The sequence below is a fragment of the Schistocerca gregaria genome, chromosome 5, assembly GCF_023897955.1.
Source record: "Schistocerca gregaria isolate iqSchGreg1 chromosome 5, iqSchGreg1.2, whole genome shotgun sequence".
In the NCBI taxonomy this organism is placed as follows: Eukaryota; Metazoa; Arthropoda; class Insecta; order Orthoptera; family Acrididae; genus Schistocerca; species Schistocerca gregaria.
This window is the reverse complement of record NC_064924.1, coordinates 275,619,739-275,642,964: the sequence shown is the minus strand read 5'-3', so window position 1 is coordinate 275,642,964 and position 23,226 is coordinate 275,619,739. Positions and strand designations below refer to the sequence as shown.

At 38.6% G+C, this 23,226-nt stretch overlaps 1 protein-coding gene across 3 annotated transcripts in view; it reads left to right on the top strand.

The window, feature by feature from the left end:
* Nucleotides 1-23,226, top strand: part of LOC126273177 (uncharacterized) — a 154,540-nt gene that overhangs the window by 65,580 nt on the left and 65,734 nt on the right. For all 3 annotated transcript variants that reach the window (XR_007549317.1, XM_049976666.1, XM_049976665.1), the window contains exons 6-7: nt 6,639-6,708; nt 21,421-21,583. Coding sequence is in view for 2 of the 3 variants with exons in the window: in XM_049976666.1 (XP_049832623.1) it covers nt 6,639-6,708; nt 21,421-21,583 (233 nt within the window). In the remaining variant the exon portion in view is untranslated. The remainder of the gene's footprint in view (nt 1-6,638; nt 6,709-21,420; nt 21,584-23,226) is intronic.

Sequence of the window (23,226 nt, the reverse complement as noted above, 5' to 3'; positions counted from 1 at the left end):
GAAAATGCTAGAACTTGTTGGGTAATCAGGGAATTTCACTTGGGGAAACTTGTGGCAACCCTGGCAGCACAAAGAGCATTGAACTGAGTGTAGTACTTGTTCGGCTCCTCTTGCTGGTCACTGAAAGCTTGGAACAGTGAAGTGCAATGAGGTAGTCGCTGGCTATTGTAGTGGAGTTGATGCAGCAGCGACATGTGCATTAATGAGTTGCTGTACTGTCATGATCTACTGTGACATTTGATGGTTCTGAAACTGAATAAACTGCGTTAGATCAAAGCCAGCGGCAGCTGGAGACGTAGGCGCAGGTGGGGGTAGGAAGTGGGTTAGAGCCATTTTAATAAGAGGAGCACCATAACAAAGTAATTATTCACAATTAGCAAAAGCAAATGGAAACTCTGCAGGAAAGAACACAGTTAGTAGCAATGCACCTCTGAAAGAAAAGAGTGAAATATTAGTGATGCGCTGTAACGGAGCAGCATAGAGCGAAGGCAGCATTGATTCTGGTATCCTCATCCCCCAGATGTGTTGGCTACTGTGGGAGTCAGCACCATCACAGACAAGGGAGGAGAGGAGTTGTGACGACTGGTGGCAAGAATCCAAAATGATCTGTATGTACCACTTTAAGATTAATTGATCACTTTATTTCTAAAAGGGAAAAAAAATGTAATTTCTTGTGCCTCCTACATGCAATTACATTTATCCACTATTACTACTTGCAGAATGCAGGCTAACTATTGTTTTCATATTACTCACTACTGATGCTCTCAAAGACTGTAACTGAAATGGGCCAACCAGCGATGGGCGGCTGATTAAATCAGTGTCGACAGGGGGCGCTGAACTCTGTGTTCCTGGAAGTGTGGCATCGCCTGCTTTTTCCACCGGCACATGGGTCAGTGCCTTCTTGATGCTGTTTTGCAGCACAACACTGATTGGTGTGCAGTCAGTGCTTTACAACTGCACACCCTCTCCACATCACATCATGTATTGACTGCTCTCCATTTTATCCTTCATCTACCAAAATTTCTTTCCTCCTTGGCTTCAACTGTTTTAACTTTACTGACTGTTTTTCTTCCCAAACTTGACACTTATGGATACATTCTTTGCCAGGTTCATTTATTCTTCGTCTACCTTCTTCCAACTTCTTTTGTTCACTTGCTGTCTGACGTTCTTTCCTAATATCGTCATATCTTACTGTTCTTCACTTGGTAGTTCATAAGAATTTCATTGCTGTGCTGTGAACACATCATTAGTGACAAATAATGACAATTTCCCAATGAATCTGGAGAGTTATGAGTACTGAAATCACAAAGGTTGTTGTAGGCATAACCCTAATTTATTGACACAGCCTGTTGTGATACTAACCTGATACTCATAGTCTCTCCTCAGGAGTACCTCTCTCAATCACCACAAAGCTGAAAGACTAAATAAGTGTGGGATGTCATTGCTCAAAGATGTACATGACATCTTAATTTTGTTTTCACTGAACATACATTTATTCTTTACTAAGGTCAATTATTAATAACGGTGACCAGTATGTCAACTACCAAAATATATAACTAGTGTTCAAATAAAAAGGTATGGAAGATTCTAACAAGCAAACAGTTGAAATTTGCATCTGCCCTTTGGGATAATATAGTGAGACATCTAGGGACAAAATGTAGTGTATGGCTAGGTTGTGTGCATGCATGGGCATGTGATCCAGGAGAGAAGCAGGCAATTGTGTACGCCACCAGCCACAAACAAGAGGATTGCCACATGACACCGCCTCCAGCAGACATTCATGTTCAAAAGATGATCTGATAAAAAGATCGAAACCGCTCACCATTAAAAAAGTTAAGTGATCAAGATTGTTTCTAATGTATTTATAATAATTACAGATCACTGTTTTCCCATATAAGAACCATTTTGTTTAAAATGTTAATTTAGCATTTTGGTCATCTGATAGGACAGTATGTAAGGACATAATGAGGTTCACATTGCACAATTTGTTGATTGAGGAGCAGTGAGGTGTTATCATATTTCTGACTGGAGAATATTCATCACTGGATGGTAGCCATATAATGGGGGACTGTGTGTCCAACAAGTCAGTGACAAAGTGAAGTGCCCGTTTCTGTGAAGGCCAGGAGTGTTTCAGTTATCACCTGAAATCAGGTCAGACAAACACTATAATCATGGCTGAATTCATCATCAAGATGAATGATCTGGTGAGAGGTTATCAGTGTGTCACAATGTGAATGTTGGCATTGATTGTGGGGGCAAGTATTTGGAAAAGTGTGAACAATTGTGCACAACAGATTGGGTTCCCAGAAGGTGTGAGGGCTGTGGGTTGTGAAGCACCTCAGCAAATCAGAAAAGGAACTGCATATGGAGCTAGCACTACAACACCTGTTCTGGTGTCATGAAGACCCTGATTTCCAGGAGTAGATTGTCCCTAGTGATGATAGCTGGTACCATCACTTTGAACCAGAGACAAAGCAGGATATGATGCAATCGGAAGCCTGTATTTTCATCTCCCCCTAAGAAATTCAGAGCTGTGCCTACAACAAGCAAGGTGATGCTTACTGTATTTTCTGATGTCTGAGGTCTGATACTTATTGAAGTCCTCAAGCACAGAAAAACTATGAACAGTGACATGTGCTTTGAGACACTTCACAGCCTATGCAACTCCATCAAGAGCAAGCAGCTGGAATGCTCATGGAGGGGTCATTCTGCTCAACGGTAACACGTGTCCACACCTTTTAGAGGTCACACAAATTGTAATGGCCAAGCTTAAGTGGGATCAGTTAGAACATCCACCCTACAGCCTTGATATGTTGCCTTGCAAAAAATATCTCAAACAAAAGTGCTTCAGTTCAGATGACAAATTGGAGGGCGCAGTGGACTGGCTCCTGTCACAGCCACAGGAATTCTGGGAACAGGGAATTCTTCAGCTTGCCAAACAGTTTGATAGTTGTGCTCAGTCCTCCAGTGATTACTTTCGAATAAATATATCAATTATACTCACAGTGTTGTTTTGTACCTTTTCCTTTGAACACACCTCATATCAGCACACTGGACCAGATCAGTACCTACAATTACAGTAGCAAAGTTAACTGTTCTGTTGAGCACAAGACACAGTTCACACTTACACAAAAACATCACAGTTTGCACTAGGCACTATCCTGTTGTAACTTTTCAAAAAGTGTTGGAATTGTGTGGACAATATATTTCGCATGAGATGGCAGCAAAGTGCATCATGTGGAATATAATAGACCTCTCTGGTGCTATTGTATGCTCTGAGTTTTATGTGTGTAATGTGCAAGATTGTGAATGAGCTGACAGAGGGTTTTATCGTGGGCTTTCGAACCACTAATTTTGGCTGACATCCAACTTCATACAGACAGGTGTAAGAACAAACTGTTTACATGTATGAGCACCATATAGCAACTTAGGATAAAATACATGAAATAATCACTTATTTGGTTAATTAATGCTGTATGTCATTTTGTACATAAAAAGTAAAGTAACAAAAATATGTGTAGTCAAAGTTCAGGATCTAACAATGATTATGACGAAATCTCTGATGGAAAATGGGGATACTTATGAACTTGAGTGCAATTCAGTTATTTAGTTTCTGATAATTCAAAGTAAGTGGGACTGTTAGGCTTTCTATTGGTGTCACTCACCTTTCTGAAATATACTGATTAGCTCATAGGGTTTTGCATGTTGCAGACTATAGTACTAACATCAGTTAACTGTATTTTATACTTATGAGAGCCCTAATGAAAAGTAATTTCATTGGTGTAGGCAGAAGAACCAGTATAATAATCTGAACAATATATTCAAGAGAATTAAGTGTTTCATACCAGTAGATAAATACACTGAAAAAGATAAAAACCAATTAAAAATTGGTTATTTTTTAGAGTAGAAAAAACATAACGTATTGGAAGAATCCACCTGCTATGCCACAAGATGTTTCCATCATCTCAGCTCCATCTTAGTGGAGCTGAGCTCTGAATGTGCTTTTTCTGGAAATGCTAGACAATGATTGGCTGCTATGTATAGCAGAAATGTTGAAAACACAATAGCTTTCTGGACTGTTTTAGCCAAAGCATGTTTAAGTTATGATCTGGAAAAGGTAACTAAAACTAACCCTTTGACTACTAACTGTGAGATTTGGTGTCCGTGCTACAGGTGCTGCATTGTTACATCTCTCTTTATGTGCTGGGTGCCTAATACTTCCAATGTGCTTACCATTTCTCAGTTTTTTAAATTGTCCACACTTTGGATAGGCACTAGGAGTGTTAGGAATATTTATTTACAATATTTACACTATGTGATCAAATTACACTATGTGATCAAAAGTATCAGGACACCCCCAAAAACATACGTTTTTCATAATAGACACTCCATATCAGTGACCTCAGTAGTCATTACACATTATGAGAGGGCAGAATGGGGCACTTCGCAGAACTCACGGACACCTGACCAGGTGATGGGGTGTCACTTGTGTCATATGTCTGTACGTGAGATTTCTACACTCCTAAACATCCCTAGGTCCACTGTCTCCAATATGACAGTGAAGCAGAAATGTGAAGGGACACATACAGCACAAAAGCGTACAGGCTGACCTCATCTGTTGACTGACAGAAACCACCAACAATTAAGGAGGGGTGTGGGAATGTGACTGGGGAAGCGATATGATTAGGGAGCAAAAACTCTTGGGTGGAACACATAAGGGCAGTAGGTTACTGTAAGTTGGGGCTAGAGTAATTTTGGGAGTGGAGAATGTCCATCTGCGTAGTTCATAAAAGCTGGCGGTGGGGGTGAGGATCTAGATGGCCTGGGTTGTGAAGGTGGACATCCAACATCTACTCATGGTTTCACTGTCCTTCAGTCAGTTACCAATATGCTCACAACAGCATGCGAATCTGGGCCATAACAATCTGCTCTTTGTCTGAGTCTTTTCTGTTAGGTGAATCCCTCCATATGTGGCCCACATGACCACTTGAATGATTCCTCATTCACCTCTACTCTGATTACATACTTTCCTTATTGTAAGTTTTTGCAGCACCACCAGGCAGCATTCAGCCTCATGGTGGACTGTGGTCATGATTTTTAAACTTGTCGGTGTATGTGTTTATGTCAAGAAATTCACCTTTGGGGTGGAAAGAGTTGGTCACCCACAAAACTCATAGGCTCATACTAGACTGTACCATATTAGTAAGTAAACTATTTTTTAATGAGATTTCCAAATTACAATCTGAATAAGAGTAGTCTATCATAGTGTGAAAAGTGACACAACACTTAGTATTACAAACAGGTCTTATTGAATATGTTAAATCCGTAAATTCTCACATTCTTGTGTACTTCTCATTCATATGAACTCAACTAAATATCAGTGACTGCACTACAGATCCCTGTAGTATATGACCTGAGCAAGAAATATGAAGTTCTAAATTCAGACTTTACATCTTGTTTAGCATTCAGTTTTCATTCCTCAGATGTTAGGTGGAAAACATTCGTTGAAAACAGCATCACATACATTGTATTTTAATGTTACTTATCACATTGTTTGAAGCAACAGGGCGGTGTGCTTTGTTTCGGACTCCATTGTGTTTCCTTTTTATTTTTTGAATGAGTGGACTTTACCAAATTTATGCTCAGCTGTACCCTTGACATAAGTCATTTATAAGTGTAAGGACAAAAATACAACTTACAGAAACTATCCCATTATTGACAAAATTATTTAATTGGATAGACAAAAAATTTACTCACCAAGTGGTGGCAAAACATACACATAAAATACGGTTGTTATTGGCAATCTTTTGGAGGCAGTGACTCCTTCTTCAGGCAAAAAGGTTGAAGGGCGAAGCAAGAAAGGTGAAAGAAAGGGACTGGAGCCGTCTAGGAAAAGGGGTAGATTTTGGGAAAGTCACCCAGAATTGTGGGTCAGAGGAGACTTAACTGTATAGGATGAGAAGGAAAGACTGATTGTTAGGGTCTGCATTGGATGAGATTTGAAAACCCGAGAACTTAAAGGTGGAAGACAGGGTAAAATGCACACAGAGATTACTGCTTAAACATCATGCATGATGTTTAAGCATATTAACCTGTCATCCACCTTTAAGCTCTCAGATTTTCAAACCCCTTCTGATGCCATCTGCAACGATCATAAGCCTTTCCTTCTCATCCTGCACTTAAGTCTCCCCTGACCTGTGGTTCTGGGTGACTTTCCTGAAATCTACCCCTTTTCCTAGACCTCTCCAGTCCTTTTCCTTCACCCTTCTTCCTTCCCCATCAGCCCTTTTGCCTGAGGAAGGAGCCACTGCCTCTGGAAGCTTGCCATTTACAACTGTCTTTTACGTGTGTGTTCTGCCACCACTTCATTAGTAGCTATTTTATCTATCCAGTTAAATAACTTATAGAAACTGTATTATACTTTTTCTCTTCCCTGATGATGACACAAATCATAGTCATAACTGTATTTTTACATGTTTTGTAGTCCTTACAGAATAGTATAGAAATGTAGACATAAATAGTTGTATGAAGATGCATAGTTAAAAACTGATTTTGAAAACTGAACAGTTGTGCAGTAAGTTTCTATTTCAACTATAACGTCTTACTTATGTGTGGTACAAAAATAATCTTTGTTTCAGATTCTTGTGAGAGATTGCATAGCAGGTTTATTAGTAAACTTGTCCATCCAAAATTTTAAGGAAGTTGAAGGTATGCTACACTAAATATTATATCAAGTAGGCATAGAAAGAACTTGTTCTGTTTTATTTGTAAAGACATCATGAATGATTTGTTCTAATGTTTAATTTGTCTTAAGAATGAAAGGATAAATAACTATGCTCTCCTTGCTATGATGACACATTCTGGATGCTGTCGTTTGTAATATGGGTCCTAAAAGAATTTGCCTGAGTGATACAATTAAAAACTGAAAAAGTCATTTGACAGCAAAATGGACTAAATAAACACCATTTGCCAGACCAAGAATCTGGCAGACTGACTAATGAGTAGCTGATTTCAGCATTGTTGGAATCCACTGATAGATTGTCTGTCCACTGTACAAATTATAAGTAAAGGGCAGGAAACTTATCATATGAACCTCAAATTTTACTTTGTATCTACAGATGCAAGAGAAATAACTGGAAAAACAAACTTTCAGAATTTATTTTCTTTATAACAACAAGGGCAGAATTATTTTCCAAGGTTGTTATAAATATATGGTTGTTATAAATATATGAGGCACACTTTGAAAGTTTTGAGGAAATTACACAGTATCCTGAGAAACTTACCTTAACAACTTCACAGAGTACTTGTCTCCAAATTGTATCCATTGGACCAATTTCTTAAACCACTAGGTGAATTATCCTTATATGTAAATCGAAGGTGGAAGGGAAGGGTAAGAAGGGACTATTGATGTCAGCAGCATTGGCACATTACACAGAATGAGCAGAAATGAGTGTCAATGTGTGCTTGACTGGGCCAAACCAAGGGTCTCCTTCTTATTAGGCAATCACATAAACCACTGCAACACCCAGACACACATCTGTCACAACTGTGCAGACTATATCAGCACACCTCTCAGCCGACCCACTCTCCCACTGAGTGCCACCTATCTGCAGTCCCTGTCCATGTCCTACACCTCATCACTTCTGATTCTGCCTAAAGTCACAATGCAGCTGACATCAATAGTCCCTTCCCTTTTGTTTCCTTTCCCTTCTCTCTCTCCACATTCAATTTACATGTATCACAGCTGCAGATTCTGTGTGGTGTCCATTCTTTCAGACATGAACTAGTTGACATCATTCTTCTTTATTTCTCTTTTGCTTTTCTCTTCACTTTTGTTGCATAAGCATATTCATGGAAAATCTAAACACATATTTGCTACTTCATTTGGGGTCTTCTCCAGTTATGAAGCTGAATGTCAATTTTTCCTGCTAAAATCTGACCTATCAGTGACCTGTTAACATTATTCAAAAGTTTCAGCCTCCTAAACCAGATTTATATGATAGCGCTCCTCTCAAATGAAGATTTTTATGACATGTAGACTCTCATATATGAGGGAAGATCAGAAAGTAATGCACAATGATTTTATTATCAACAAGTAAACAGATAACAAAACAATAAAAATCACAGATGAACTTACATCTTTTACTAACTTTTCTATATAGTCACCAAGGGTTTCAACATATTTCTCCCATCATGGTGCCAGTATCATATGCCCTGCTTGGAGAAGTCCATTTGGTTGAAGTATAGCCATCTGCGGACTGCTGATTACACTTCCGCACCTGTTGCAAGTGTAGGCCAGGAATTTCTTCATGGAAGCAAACAGATGAAAATCCAATATTGCAAAGGCCAGACTCTGCGGTGGGTGCTGGAGCACCTTCCACACAAATATGGCTGTTTTCTCACAAACAGGAGCAGCAACATTGAGAGAGGCATAGTCATGAAAAAGTTTGAGACTGTCAGCTTTAATGTTGTGGCATTTGTCACGAAGGGCACGATGCAACTTAGCCAAAGTTTTAATACAGGCTGCATAATTTACAGTGGTCCTGTTTTCAGCAAATCCCTGAACACTGTCACAAGCACTTTCCTAGTAGACTTGAGTCATGTTGATGCTTTTTGTACTGAGGAACATGCATGTTTTCACCCCAAAGAGGCCTGCCTGGTTTTGGGTGTGTAGTGGTATGCCCATGACTCATCATTAGTGATGATTCCTATCACAAAATCATGCCCTTCTTTGGCATAACATGGTAAATGATCCAGTGTATCATCATTCGCTGGCCCTCGTGGTTGTCTATCAAGTTCTTAGTCACGCAGCGGCCATCAGCTTTACAAAATTTCAATAGGTCATAAAAAGTATCATACCTCACACCATAGTAAATGTTGAACTGCTGCAGTAAGGTTTGCAGTATTACACACTGGTTGTTCAAAACTGCTGCCTCAATGGCTCTGACATTCTATGGGGTTCCAGCTGTTACCAGATGCCCAGAGTGTGGTGAATCACTAAGGTTCATCCTACCCTCTTTGAAGAATGCACACCACCTGGAAACACTGTTGTGGTCCATGCAGTTATACCCATACAGGCCACTCATTTATATGTGAATTTCACTTTAATTATGCCCTTTGGCCCACAAATATCAAACATCTCGCTGCTCTTTGCAAGTTGATGACAGTAATATGTGCGTCACATTTGTTTCACAATTCAGGCTTCTCTTGCTAGAGCTGCATATGAAAAAAAAACTTCAAACTATATCATCATCAAATTTCATCATTCCAGCTTCAATACCAGGGGAGAAAAACATTATTGTTATTTAATTCCCATTCCTCTCTCATAATACTGTACAGATGGCTGACAACCCAGTCCCAGTCCCAGGAGTAGGTGTCTTCTTCAGTAATTTGCTGAACGGAAGGACAGCTTCTCCAATAGTGCCTGTTGCTGAGTGTCCGGACTGATTTTTACTTTCAAGCAAAAAATCCAGTCAACCTCAGTTCATTGAGCAAAGAAAGACTGTGACAATGGATAGAGGAGAATCACTAAGTGTCATATGCTCAGCACACTGATCTCTTCTATTGTATTCAACAAGAGCAATTTTGGTGCACTGCAAAGTCAAAAGCAGCAGAGCTCTGCATATCTATAAGCACAAAAGTAACAGCAGAACTGCACAAGTTTGTCTCATTGTAATGGTATTGCAGAGAACTGAGTACTGACTTGAGTGGGTGATGTTGGCGAAATATTCAGAATGTTACTCAAGAACTGGCATTCTTCTTCAGCATTACTGAATAATAGGATATGATCTGTGGCATTCAGATGCTGTAGGACAAATCTGTCACATTTTGGAAGGTGCTCCAGTGATTCCTGCTGAACTGACACCAACTTTCTATGTAACTAACTAGTCCTCCTGTGTTGCTGAGACTACTTAATGAGCAGTTACTGGGATCTCATATGGGGCCTGGTGCATGTTGTTGTCTAAGGTGATAAATATGGTTTTTTGCCTAATGAAGTTAGTCTCATGGTTAGGGGTGGTAAAGTATCAGCATTCACAAGTTACACTGTGGGCCAGTATTGGCTTTTGTAAATGTAACTGCTGAAGTATATTGCTCACCATTACAGTTGTTATGCCATATTTTCTTATAATGAAGAGCATGGGGCAAAAAGAGTGATTTTTGCCTTGTGGACTGTGTCTAAATGAAATTTTGTTGCTTAGAAATATGTATGAAATTTTTACACCCCATAAATAATTGTTAGCACTTCTTTCACAACTTTAAAAACAACATTGAACTATTGGCAGAGACTTTATGCCAACTATATTGGATGGTCCATGCCACTGGCTTGTTTGCATAACTGAAGAGCCCATATTCTGTACTGCAGTAAATCAGTCACCAGAGTAACAACTTGCTCATTGGAATGTTGATGAACATGAAACAGATTGTTCATACTTTTTATTTCCAAGGAGACTAACTGGCATGCCTAGACAACTGACAAACACCTTGTTTGTGAAGTTAGTATAGCAGAGAAGTGATCTTGGCCACATGGCATGTAACTTTACCATAATAGTTAATTTTACCCAGAAATCATTGTATCATTTTCAAATTTTGTGGCACTGGCATTTTTATTTATTTATTTATTTTGTGTTCCAATGATCCATGTTCCAAGTAAATCACAAGGATACGGAACATGTCAAATTGTACGTATTTCAGATATAACTTACATAAATATTATAAAATATACAATGTAAATATGGTGTCAAATAAGGGACATACATCTAGTAACAGAATATTGTGGTACACTAAGGCAAGATCAGATAGAAGATACTTTGCATAAATACAATAAAAGATAAAATATAAATCAGATATCAGGTAAAGTATTCAATTAACAGTGTCTATGATTGAGACCACTCATTATTCTGATGACTTTTTTTTTTTTTTTTTTTTTTGAGCCGTGAAAATTTAATTGTGAGACAGTGGTTCCACCAGAATATAATAGCATAAGACGTTATTGAATGAAAGTAGGCAAAGTAAGAATCCTTAACAGTATCCACTTCAGTCACAGAAGCAATAATTTATAGAGTACATATATTGCTAAGTCTTTTATAGAGATGAGTATAGAGGTGAGTAGACAAATTACATTTGCTGTCTATGTATGCACGCAGGAATTTTATATCCTCAACTTTTTGTATTGGTTGATCTCTACACTTTATGTTAATTTCTTCAAGATTTCTTTGTGGCATGTGGAGCCTCATATAATGGGTTTTATCTGCATTGCGTGAGAGACCATTAGCAGAAAACCAATTTCAAACTTCAGAGAATACTTTGCTTGTCATTTTTTCAAGACTGTTGTCAGACTATTCAGCAATGAGACTTGAGGTATCATCTGCAAAAAGAATAGAATTGCTCTTTGGATTGGAACAAAGAGGGAGGCCATTAACAAAAATAAGAAATGACAGTGAACCTAAAATCTGGCCTTGGGGCACCCCAAAACTTAAAGTACACCACTCCTATGAGGAAGGTTCTTCAGAAGAGCCACTCAGCTATGGCCTGCTTTTGGTCCTTTAGGTACAACTGAAGCCACAAACCAACAGTACCACCTAGACAATAATATTCCATCTTTTTCAAAAGAATTTGTTGTTTATACATTCAAAGGCTTTCGAGAGATTACAAAAAATAACTAGTGGAGACTTTTTTTGTTAATGGCTTCCAAAACTTGATTATTAAAGGTGAAATTGCTTGCTCAGCACAAAACCAGTGTGAAACCCATATTGACTATTTTTAGGATATTGTGGAAGTTGAAATGGTTTATCAATATGTATAAATGCTTTTTCTGGATTTGAAATATTCACGTGTTCTAATAGTCCCATTCATTGCATAAAATTGTGATTATTTATGTACCCATTCATTGGATGCTACAGATGTAATGACTCTGTCTATAGAGGCTTCAACTGGTGTTGGACGTAAGCAAATGGAATTGATTATCTACTTTAAACTTGAATAAGTTAAAATATCCAACCCAAAAATATTAGGTTTTACTGACAAAATAACTAAAAGAAGTGCTAGTATTCTAGTTAAATGGTTACAGCTTACTTTGGCATAGATTGGTCTCTTAGTGGGATCTTCTGACAACTGCTGGTGATACTAATATACTGTTATATGTCCAAGTTAATCATGAACACAGCATCTATCATATTGACTTTAAATTCCATCTCACTTCTATTAGAGGTCAGATTGATCACCAATTTGGATGGAGGTCCATATTGTAGCTGGTATTGACACAGAAGCAAACACAGGCATGTTGTGCCATTTTATTGGTGCCAGCCAATTGAGATACATGCTGCCCCACTGGTCAGACTTATGAAAGTTGAAACACTTCATCTCACCCTGTCAATGTTGCTCCTAAAGGATATTGAAGGAGTTGGAACACATTTTTTATGATTAATATGGCATGACAACATTGAGGGAGACTGCTTTTAGATGCTGCTAGTGCTAGAAATTGACAATGCAGTACACAATGTTGTCTCTGAGCATATACCAATTTTGTGGGGGCAGTTATATTAACTACCTTATGTACCATTTGTGTCCTTGTTAGCAGGATTGCATGCTATAACAGGCTTGCATTGGAAAATCCAGGTTATGATTGACTCATGTTATCGATTGTTCTGCAGTGTCACAAGATAATTTGGCTTTGTCAATGCAGTTATCAAAATTTGACTGACCGATGAATCTGATGTTCCCAGCACCCTTACATGTTTATCAGAGGATAACCTAGCTCCCACTTCACGTATAAGAGACTGTGTATGAGACGTATGAACAATTCATCAGAAAACTTGTACTATCTGTATAGTTCTTATAGTTGTGCAACCCATGCCATGACCTAGTTATTTGGTACAATGATTAAATTTGAGACTGTGGGTTTTCTGATGTTAAAGGCTAGACAAAAATCACAACTTTCAGAAAATTCAAGGGATCTAGGGTCAGTTGATGGCTTTAACTGTTGAACAATTTATACAATTTACTACTTGAAGAAAGTAAGATAGCACTTTAAGTAATAGAATTAGAAACACCACTTGCCTTGCACTGAAGGTGGCACTGATGTAGGTAAACTTCCCATCTTTCAGTGAAATTGACATTGCACCAGTACTGTGTTGCTAGCTGATGTTGTTTCAGTAGCTGTTTTAGCTGGTGACTCCACTCTAATGCAACCATAGCTGTTGTCAATGTTCTTGTTGTTGCTAAGTGTGTTGTTGTCTCTTATACAGTTCTAACTACTGTATCCACAAATACATCAAATATGCATGCATACTAAAATAATCTCTCAGAAGTGTTGGAATGGCTTCGTATGCAACACCTCAGTGTCTGACAGAGCGTCAGGACAGGCCTCTTATTGTGTCTGGCTCAATCACAGGGTTGCTCATTGGAACATTATCTGTACCGTGAGTGAGAGAGTTTGGAAACCCATGACTTGTACACTGACAAAGCCTCTGGTATCCCATCTTCATCACAGGATGCTAAATTATCCACACCCAAATCCAGTTTACAGTCATAAAATGAAAAGCATGGAATAGAGGTGTTTCTTTCCCATCTCAGTGGATGACACTAAGAAACATGCAAACATGAAAGTGGAAACTCTTCCAGTGCTACTTCCAGTTGAACATTGTTGAAAGATGTAATAATATACACTAAAATTTTTGATTATTGGAGCATCAAGGATACTTTTGGGGACAACAATGTTTTTTATTTGTTGACACTCAGTGGTAGTTTGTCGTTTGCATCTTCAATCTTTTATAATTATCACAATAAACAATATTGATAATCTGTGCTCCTGGCAACATGGCTTACATGTTTTATATACATTACTAAGTCAGCGTTATAATCTCTTAAAGGACTGATTGATATCAATATCCAATAGACACATGCATCTGAAATGTACTATATGCCACAGGTACACACTTACTGTTGTTCTTTTTGCTCATGGATACTGTCATTTTGTCACATTTTCTTAATAAGTGGTCCGGTCACATTAATGTGATTGTTGCCTTTTTTGTGACATCAGTGTGGAATAACCACTCACAAATGGCAGGTGGCAGCGCTAGCGGTGGAGAGTATATAAAGCATGTTAGGGGATTAGGGGAGGGGGGGGGGCGCTTTTGGACAGGGGGTAGAAGCATTTCTTAAACAGCTAAGTTTGTAAACTCTTCACATGCTGCTGTGGCTAAAGTATACTGGTATGGCAAAATGACGCTATCCAAAACCATTGTCGTGGCAACTTTGGTGCACAACAGGCCACAGATGACAGGGCTGAACAACGGCTGCGGAGATGAGTACAGGACATGCAACTATTGAGCATCTGACCTCCCATATGAACTGTGTGGCTACCAACAGTGTCTTCTCAATGACCGATCAGTGAACATTGTTATGTATGGACATCCACAGCAGTGCTGTTCTCTGTTGGATCTTCTCTATCTCTTCTATCAACCCTGTCTGGTACGGATCCCACACTGCTAAGCAATATTTAAGCAGTGGACGAACAAGTGTACTGTAACCTAATTCCTTTGTTTTTGGATTGCATTTCCTTAGGATTCTTCCAGTGAATCTCAGTCTGGCATCTGCTCTACCGACAATCAACTTTATATGATCATTCCATTTTAAATCACTCCTAATGCCTACTCCTAGATAATTTATGGAATTAACTGCTTACAGTTGGTGACCTGCTATATTGTAGCTAAATGATAAAGAAGCTTCCTTTCTATGTATTCGCAGCACATTACACTTGTCTACATTGAGATTCAATTGTCATTCCCTGCACCATGCATCAATTCGTTGCAAATCCTCCTGCATTTCAGTACAATTTTCCATTGTTACAACCTCCCGATATACTACAGCATCATCTGCAAAAAGCCTCAGTGAACTTCCGATGTTATCCACAAGGTCATTTATGTATATTGTGAATAGCAATGGTCCTATGACACTCCCCTGCGGCACATCTGAAATCACTCTTACAAGAACATATAATAGGAAACAGTTAACACTAGTTTTCAGCCTCTCTTGCTCTTTTTGTAATAGATATAGGTCTATAGTTCTGCACATCCGTTCGATGTCCCTTCTTGAAAATGGGGATGACCTGTGTCCTTATCCAATCCTTTGGAATGCTACGCTCTTCTAGAGACCTACGGTACACCACTGCATCATGAGTGTAGTGGTGCACAGCATGTTCAGGAACTGAGTGATCAAGTTTGTGGATTACCACAATTTTTCAGTGGCCATTCATGTGAATGGACTGTTGGTTACTGGGCATACCACACAGACAACCAAACATACACTCTCAGGTTAGCAGCAAGACTGATTATTGAATATTGATTGTTGAAAGTAGTTGCCTGAATATATGGAGCGAAGAGGGGATAAGGAAGTATGTACAAGCAAAGAGGGGTAGCAGAGTAGTTGAGGCAGGTCTTTTTCCAATGTCTGAGTGGCTGCACAACAAGATGAAAGGTGTTCAGAGGGTAGAGCATCTAAGGGACATCGAGAGCAAGTGGGAGTGGAGGAAAGGAAGGTTGTGCTGAAGAGGGAGACAGGGAGATGAGAGTGTAAGGGAGAGTGGTGGAAAAATGGGGGAGGGAGGGTGGGAGAGAGGAGAGAGGAGAGAGGGGAGAGGGGGGAGCAAGAGCGAGAGAACCCATAGTGGGAGGTGGATGGGAGAAAGAGTGATGGGAAAAGGCAGTACATGATGTCGATGGGGTACTTGTGTGGGAAAGGACCTGTGTAGTGAAGCAGCTGTTGAAGTCATGAGTGTTGTGGTGCACAGCATGTTCAGGAACTGGGTGATCAAGTTTGTGGATTACTACAATTTTTCAGTGGCCATCATGTTAGTGGACAGTTGGTTACTGGTCATGCCCACATAGAATGCAGAACAGAAATTGTAGCATAGCTGATACATAACATGGCTGTTTTCATACATGGCCCTGCCTTTTATTGAGCACTTGGTCCTATGTTTGAAAGTAGCCATCTCACTTGCATGACATCTGCTAACTAATCAGGAGAAAGCTAGAACTTCTTTGTTAGTAATTGTCAGTTCTCTCATGTTCCTGGATGGTGCAGGAAATGCACTGAGAGCTCGTGAAACATTCACTGGAAATTTGATGAAACTTCCCGATGAGGGGAAGAATGGTGTACCTGAACCAAAGATCTGGCTGATGCATGGGACACATGGTTGGTGCCAACAATACAAAACAAAATACTGGAAATTACAACTCACACAAAACATTGTGCAACAAATAAAAAAATTCTCCATGCTAAGGAATCATGGAAAATTCAATGGCAGATGTCGCTGGCCAGCAGCAGATCACTCTTTATGTACATTGTATCAATCCTGAAACACTTGAAGTAAAATAAATGTTTTTTTGGATTTATACAGTGTGCCTGATGTCAAGGCACAAATCCTGACACCGAATACTCCGTACCAAGAGTCTCACTGGGAACAGATTTTCTACACACCCATTGTTTCGATGATACAGCTAATATGACTGGCTAAATCAAAGATGTGTAGGAAACCCTTCTTCAAGACTGGTCAAAGAGCTCTTACATTCACTGAAAAATAAATGTAAATGTCACGTGACTAGGGCCTTCTGTTGGGTAGACCATTTGCCAGGTGCAAGTCTTTTGATTTTTTGCCACTTCGGTGACTTACGATTAAATGGGGAAGAAATGATGATGATCAGGACAACACAACACCGAGTCCCTGAGTGGAGAAAATCTCCGACTCAGCTGGGAATCGAACCCGAGCCCTTAGGATTGACATTCTGTCTTGCTGACAACACAGCTACCGGGGGCAGACGCATATACTGCAAAAATCATTGTTTGGATATTGCCATTTGAAGGAGTTATGGTCTATTATGTGATGTCTTGGAAGTGTGATAGATGCCTCAAATATGATTCTGGAATCCACAGCATGGAAAAATGTGTGTGTGAAGTTCATGCTACCATCTAGTGTTTACAAGATGAATCCACACCCAAAAGTTCAGTGGCTGATTCCATTGTTTTCAAGACAATGAGCTGTTCAGCTGAAATCTTTGAAACATTTCAAGAAAATCTGTCACTGGGTCCAGAAACTGTGACAAAAGTATTGAATGCACAGAGTTCAATTACAGACTATTTTTTATATGACACTAACTATTGAAGGTTTTTGGTTAATTAAAGAACTAGCCATATCCCTACAGAATCCAGATTTTAGTGCAGTTGGAGTGAAATTTTTAAAAGCAGCTCTTGCATATCGTAGGACTTTGGAAGTGTTTGATATGCTGTTAGAGAAAGCCAAAGATTATTCTAAGAACCTATGTCCAAAAGACCCATATATATTTTGACCAAGGAAAGTAGCAGAAATATTGAAACCTACAGAAACATCATCTGTTCTTGGAGAATTGTCTCACGAATGAAGATCTGAGGTTCTTGCTGTCTTTCTTACTGAGATTGGCCAATGGTTCAACAAAGAGGATCTACAGTGACTACCTCTTCTTGAAGAGGTACTTGTTACACTCTCCCAAAGAGTTCTCTATCCACGTGATGTTTGGAACAGCTGCTTGGAGTACACACATAGCAGTCTTTAACCTGTGCAGGTTTCAAGCACAATGTGAAATGCTATGAACCATTGCAACTCATGTACAACCACATAATGTATCCTCTAACTTATTGCTGAATATGGTAGGGTTCAAGAACTGTTCCAGGAAGTTATTCATCTCATGTTTCTGACTATGGCTGTTATAGCATAACCACATCCTCCGAGAGATCATTTAGTGCCTTGAAATGATTTAAAGCTTACCTCAGATCAACAGTAACACATTTGAGACACACCCAGCTACTCCTCTTTTATGGTCATCAAGACACCTTATGAATGTCATGAAAGAATTTGTTTCTTGATCTGTTGAATGGAAACTTATGGTCATAAATGGCATGTAAAATTTATAGAGCACAAAAAGAAACAAATGGAATGCCTTCATATTTTTTGAAGAAATCATGATCCTTTTTTTCCATTACCATACTATGCACAATGGTTCTAAAATAGCAATAAAATTAAAAGGTTTATCAATGGCTGATGATTATTGCAGTCCACAGTAAATCTGATCCTACTGTTTATAAGTTGTCACAAAGAAAAGTAGAACAAACATCTTTGTAGCTGTATGATGTCTTTTTCAAAATTAAATGAACAAAACTGTTGTCAAAAGCAGAACCTGTAAAACGTGGCCCCTATTAATGACTTTTAATATTAATGAATTGTTTCTCATTCTAAAACAACATACCACACATTTCCATACAATACCACACTGCTGATACACATATTTGTTTAATGAAGTTGCTGACAGATTTTTGCCAACTTCACATACAATGCTATCAGTGAACAGCTTTAACTGTCCTCCATCCTCTGCCCAAAACCAACAATCAGCGAGTAGGTTTGGTTTTCCTGCTCCCTCCTCCCCCTCCCCCCTCTCTCCCACTGCTAAAATAATGGTTGGTGTGCCACTGCCAACAATCTATTAAAGAATTTTGCATCAGATTAACCAGAGGCAGGCATGCATAGTCTATATGAAAGCACCAGTGCATGATGGGAGTGGCAACTGGGTGGGGGTAAGGAGGAGGCTGGGTCGGAGAGGGGGAGGGATAGTAGGTGGGAGTGGGGGACAGTCAGGTGTTGCAGTTTAGATGGAGGGCAGGAGAGAAGGTGCGGAGGGGGGAGGGGGTAAGTAGCGGAAAGGAGAGAAATAAAAGAAATTGATAGTATAATATTTACTTTACTACAATGGTATCTTACAAAGGAAATATTTATGTAGTGCTGTAAACTTTAGAGATTCTTAATTTCATACCTTACGCCAGAAAGAAACTTGTTGAATATCTTCCCATGAGAGTACATACTCCACTCTGTATCCTAAACAAGGCAACATCTACATGAAAATTATTATTGTGTCTTGTATTGTGATTGTGTAAATCACAGTTTGGCTGAAACTGTTTATTAACATTTAAGGAGTCATTGTGTAAGGGAAATGAGTGTAAGAATTCCAAGAGCAAGGTTTCTGCAAGATATATGGTAATCTACTTCATACAATATTCTTACTGCTCACTTCTGCCAAATAAACACTTTATTTACTTCAGGTGCACTGCTTTAGAAGATAATTCCATAAAACAACAGGAAGTGAAGACATGCAAGATAGCAAAAAATTTAGGTCACCACCATGAGAGATGCTTCTAAGGGCAAAACACATTGAACGAGCTTCTTGGTTAGTTTATCAGTGTTTGACTCCAGTTTAACTTGTTATCCAGCTAGAATTTAAGGAATTTTACATAGTGTGTTTCATTCATGTATGACAAGATTGCCTACTTCTGGTGCTAACATGTCAGTATTGCTGGTCTGAAATTGTGTAATTGTGAGATGAAGGCCTAAACTGACAGCTGTAAACCAGTTCAGCAGTCGTCTGAGCTGTGTCTCCCATGGACTCTGATTAGTATGCTTGTGTCATCAGCAAACAGAATTGTCTTGAAATTGCCCTTTAAAGTCATAGGAAGTTTTGTGAATTGAGAAAAAGAGGAATTTGACATTTTATGTTCCTCCGTTCTGAGTTTAGTTTCTTGACTATGGCACAGTTTGTCAATGAAATCATCTGTTTGTGTTATGAAAGTCAGACTCCATCCATGCAAGGGAGAAGCCATTAATACCATAACCTTTCATTCCCCACCTCCCCCCCCCCCCCCAAACAAAAAAAAATTGTGACCTACACTGTTGACTTTGTCAAGATCACAAAATATACCAACATGTTAAATTTTTTTAAACCCTGTTAGCACTTCACTTTTGATGTCTTGTATTGCTTTCTCCATGAAGAAACCTTTACAAAAGCTAAGTAGGGAGGTACCATAGTTAACAAGTTCTGATCAGTATTTTATCACAGTCCACTTTCTCAACATTTTAGAAAGGATTGCAAGGAGTGCTATAGGTCTGTAATTGGAAGTGGTTTGCTTATTTTCATTTCTATAGATTGGCGTTACTACAAAATAATAAGTATGTCAGGAAACATGATCTGAGTTACTGAGTGATTATAAATTTAATTTAAGGGTAATCCTATCAAGTCAGAACAAGATTTTAACTTTCTGCTAGAAACACCAATAGCCAGCAGAAATACCACTTTTTAAAAATGTCTCTAAGCACTATCGGACTTAACATCTGAGGTCATCAGTCCCCTAGACTTAGAACTACTCAAACCTGACTTACCTAAGGAGAGCACACACATCCATGCCCGAGGCAGGATTGGAACCTGCAACCGTAGCAGCAGTGCAGTTCCAGACTGAAGCACCTGGCCGGCTACCACTTTTTAGTGACCTATTGAATTTTGTAATGTCTTTAGAGGTTGTAGTTTTGAAACTGAACTTTTGTTTTTGTTGGTCGATGCACTGTTTGCACAACTAAATCTAAGGCGACTATATTTGATAGTTTACTAATAGGGCCCAGATTTTAATGACAAGTCATATTTTTTCATGAACTTTAGGGTGAATTTTACAATAATTTATGCATAAATAGTGTAGAAAAGTGTATTTTTATTGTGCATATAAAGTCATTGTCAGAGTGGAATATCACTATGCAGAAGTGGGGCCCACTCCTTTATGAAGCAAATGTGGTGAAGTGCAACATCCAAACCACCTGCTGCCTTGTTGCTTGCTAAATGAACCTTGTACACTATAAAATCTATTTAAAATTAATAACAAGGCCATTTTGATCAAAGTGTCTAGAAAAACCTCTCCGAGCAGGCACATAAATAAAAAGGGTACCATAAAGAAAACAGAAAGATGTGTGGTATTGTGCTGTGTGCATGGACAGAGGAAGTGCAAGGATTGGGAGGGGGAGGAGGGGGGGTTGCGACAGGGAAAGGGACAAAGGTAGCGATTGAGGCCAGAAGGATTGCAGGCTGAAGAATGTGTTGAATAGCAGGCATTCTGTGAGCAATGTTGCTGTAGGCTGGGACATTGGAGAGTGTATTTAAGGGAACAATCCAGATAAATCACATGTATTATGAGCAACAGTTGAATAGTTGACTATTGTGCTCAGCACCATATTCTGTGATTCGATTGTCAAACATATCCTAGATCAGAGGTGTATGTACATGTGCACAACTCTTGTTAGTTCATAAATAATGTTACCTCATAAATAAATTTGATAGAATTTATAATATCTCTAAACAATGCTGATAAAAATAATAAACTATATGGATAAGAGTAATAAAAAGACATGAGGAGTACTCATTTCAGTTTTTGTCAGTGTTCACGATGTATTGTATCTGCAAAGGAACAGTACATAAGTCTGCAGATTCTAGTATATTGGAAGGAATTGAACACAAATATTTCTAAGCCATATAGTAACATCAAATTTCTTTAATAATTTGTTTGTGTGACTTTTTGTTACAGAGGAGTTGAATCGTGCTGTGTGTTGGTACCTCACTTGCGACCGCTACTGGGAAGATTCTCCCAATGATTCTAGACATTTTCCTTGGGGCCTTGTCTTTGTGTTGGTCATGGTGCTTTCTCTTGGTATCTGCCTCTGCTACTATATAATATGGGTTCTGTTTGAGTAAGTATGAGTTCAAATTGTTGTGTTTGTCACTTACTGAATAAAACTTGATGCAGTCTGCAGCAGTACTCATTGAGAAAACAACTGTTTGCTTACTTTTGAATTTGTAAGTTATCCTTTTCTGAATTTCTTCACAAAGCTCACAATAAACAACAAATACTGAGCATAGCATATACTGATCTTCAGACAGTTTAATATGACCTCTGACTGCAGAGCAATATGATAATTTTCACATTCACAAATCATTACCAGAGGTAAGATAAGTGATAAGTAATAGAAAGAAGCTCCCAAGCTGCAAATTCAGCCAAACAATGATGGTATAATTGGAGCGGATATTCCACTCAGCTGTTGAATGTGCTTTACCTTGAAACTTCCTTGCAGATTAAAACTGTATGCCAGACTTGGACTCAAACCTGGTACTGGGTGATTATAATAAAAGTGCGGCTACTCACAGAGGTCCAAAGCAGGCTGTAAACATTGAATGCCAGCAAAACTTGGTAGATGTGCTAATGTGTTAAAGCAAAACCAATTCTTCCACTGGAAAAACATTAGTTCCAATTTTGGCCACCAGGTGCAAATCTTGTGCTGTACAGCATCTCGTTGATGTCTCTGGTGCTTATATTGAACAAACTGTGGAAGTGGCAGTTCATAATAAAATCAAAACTATGCTTTTTTCACTTTTTTGATTTGTTGTCTTGCAGGTAGCATAGCTGTCTTTCCCACTACTAACTGAGAAATTGTTATTGATCACCAAATTTGGCACTTCACTCATAACTCAGCATTGTGTTTGTCACACCTGAAGATGTCAATATTTTGTGCTAATGAAATATTGTAGGAATTTTACAATGACATCCTATGTCTCCCCTAGGTCCATTTCTACAACTAGTCCATCAAGTTAGCCTCAGGCAACATAAGTTTAAAAATGATTGCATAAATTTCTTTCCTTGTCAGTAAGTGCCCTATTTTTAATTAACTATTGCATTCATGCGATTCCAATCTCATACATGAATATTCATTTCATATATTTCTTTATAAGTATGCTTCCTGCTATTCAGATGCTGTGTTTTATCCATTTTACATATGGTAACACTAATTTCTCACCACATTTGGTATGTTTTATCTCTTTACTTAAGTCTGGTGATAAAAAATTTATGGAATAACATTAATTTAAAATAAACTGTGTTACTTAAAGCAATTTTCTGTTTGCTTCTTCTTTTCAGATCTGAAGATGGTCGATTTTTTCAACAAAAACCAGTTTATTATTAGCTAACTGTGATCTAGACTATTTAAAAGTCTTTAATTAATGTAAAAAACGTTATATTAAAAATAATTATTTTTCATTTTATCCAATTTTGACACCAAATGCCCATCTGTTAAATTTCTTTGTATATCTGAATTTGCAGTTAACTGTAAATAGTCATACTGAATATATTTGTAAATGGTTGTCATGTGTTATTTAAGTACTGAGTAAACAACATGAGTTGAGCCAATTGAACAATGAGACTGGGCACCTCCTGTTGCACCGCCACATGGAGGAGGTTGGTACAGGAATGCAACTGATGTAGAACCTTCAAGAGCAACCACCATTTGTTTAATCTTTTTGTACATTTTAGTTTGTATTCAAGCCTTCATGTAGAGGAGGT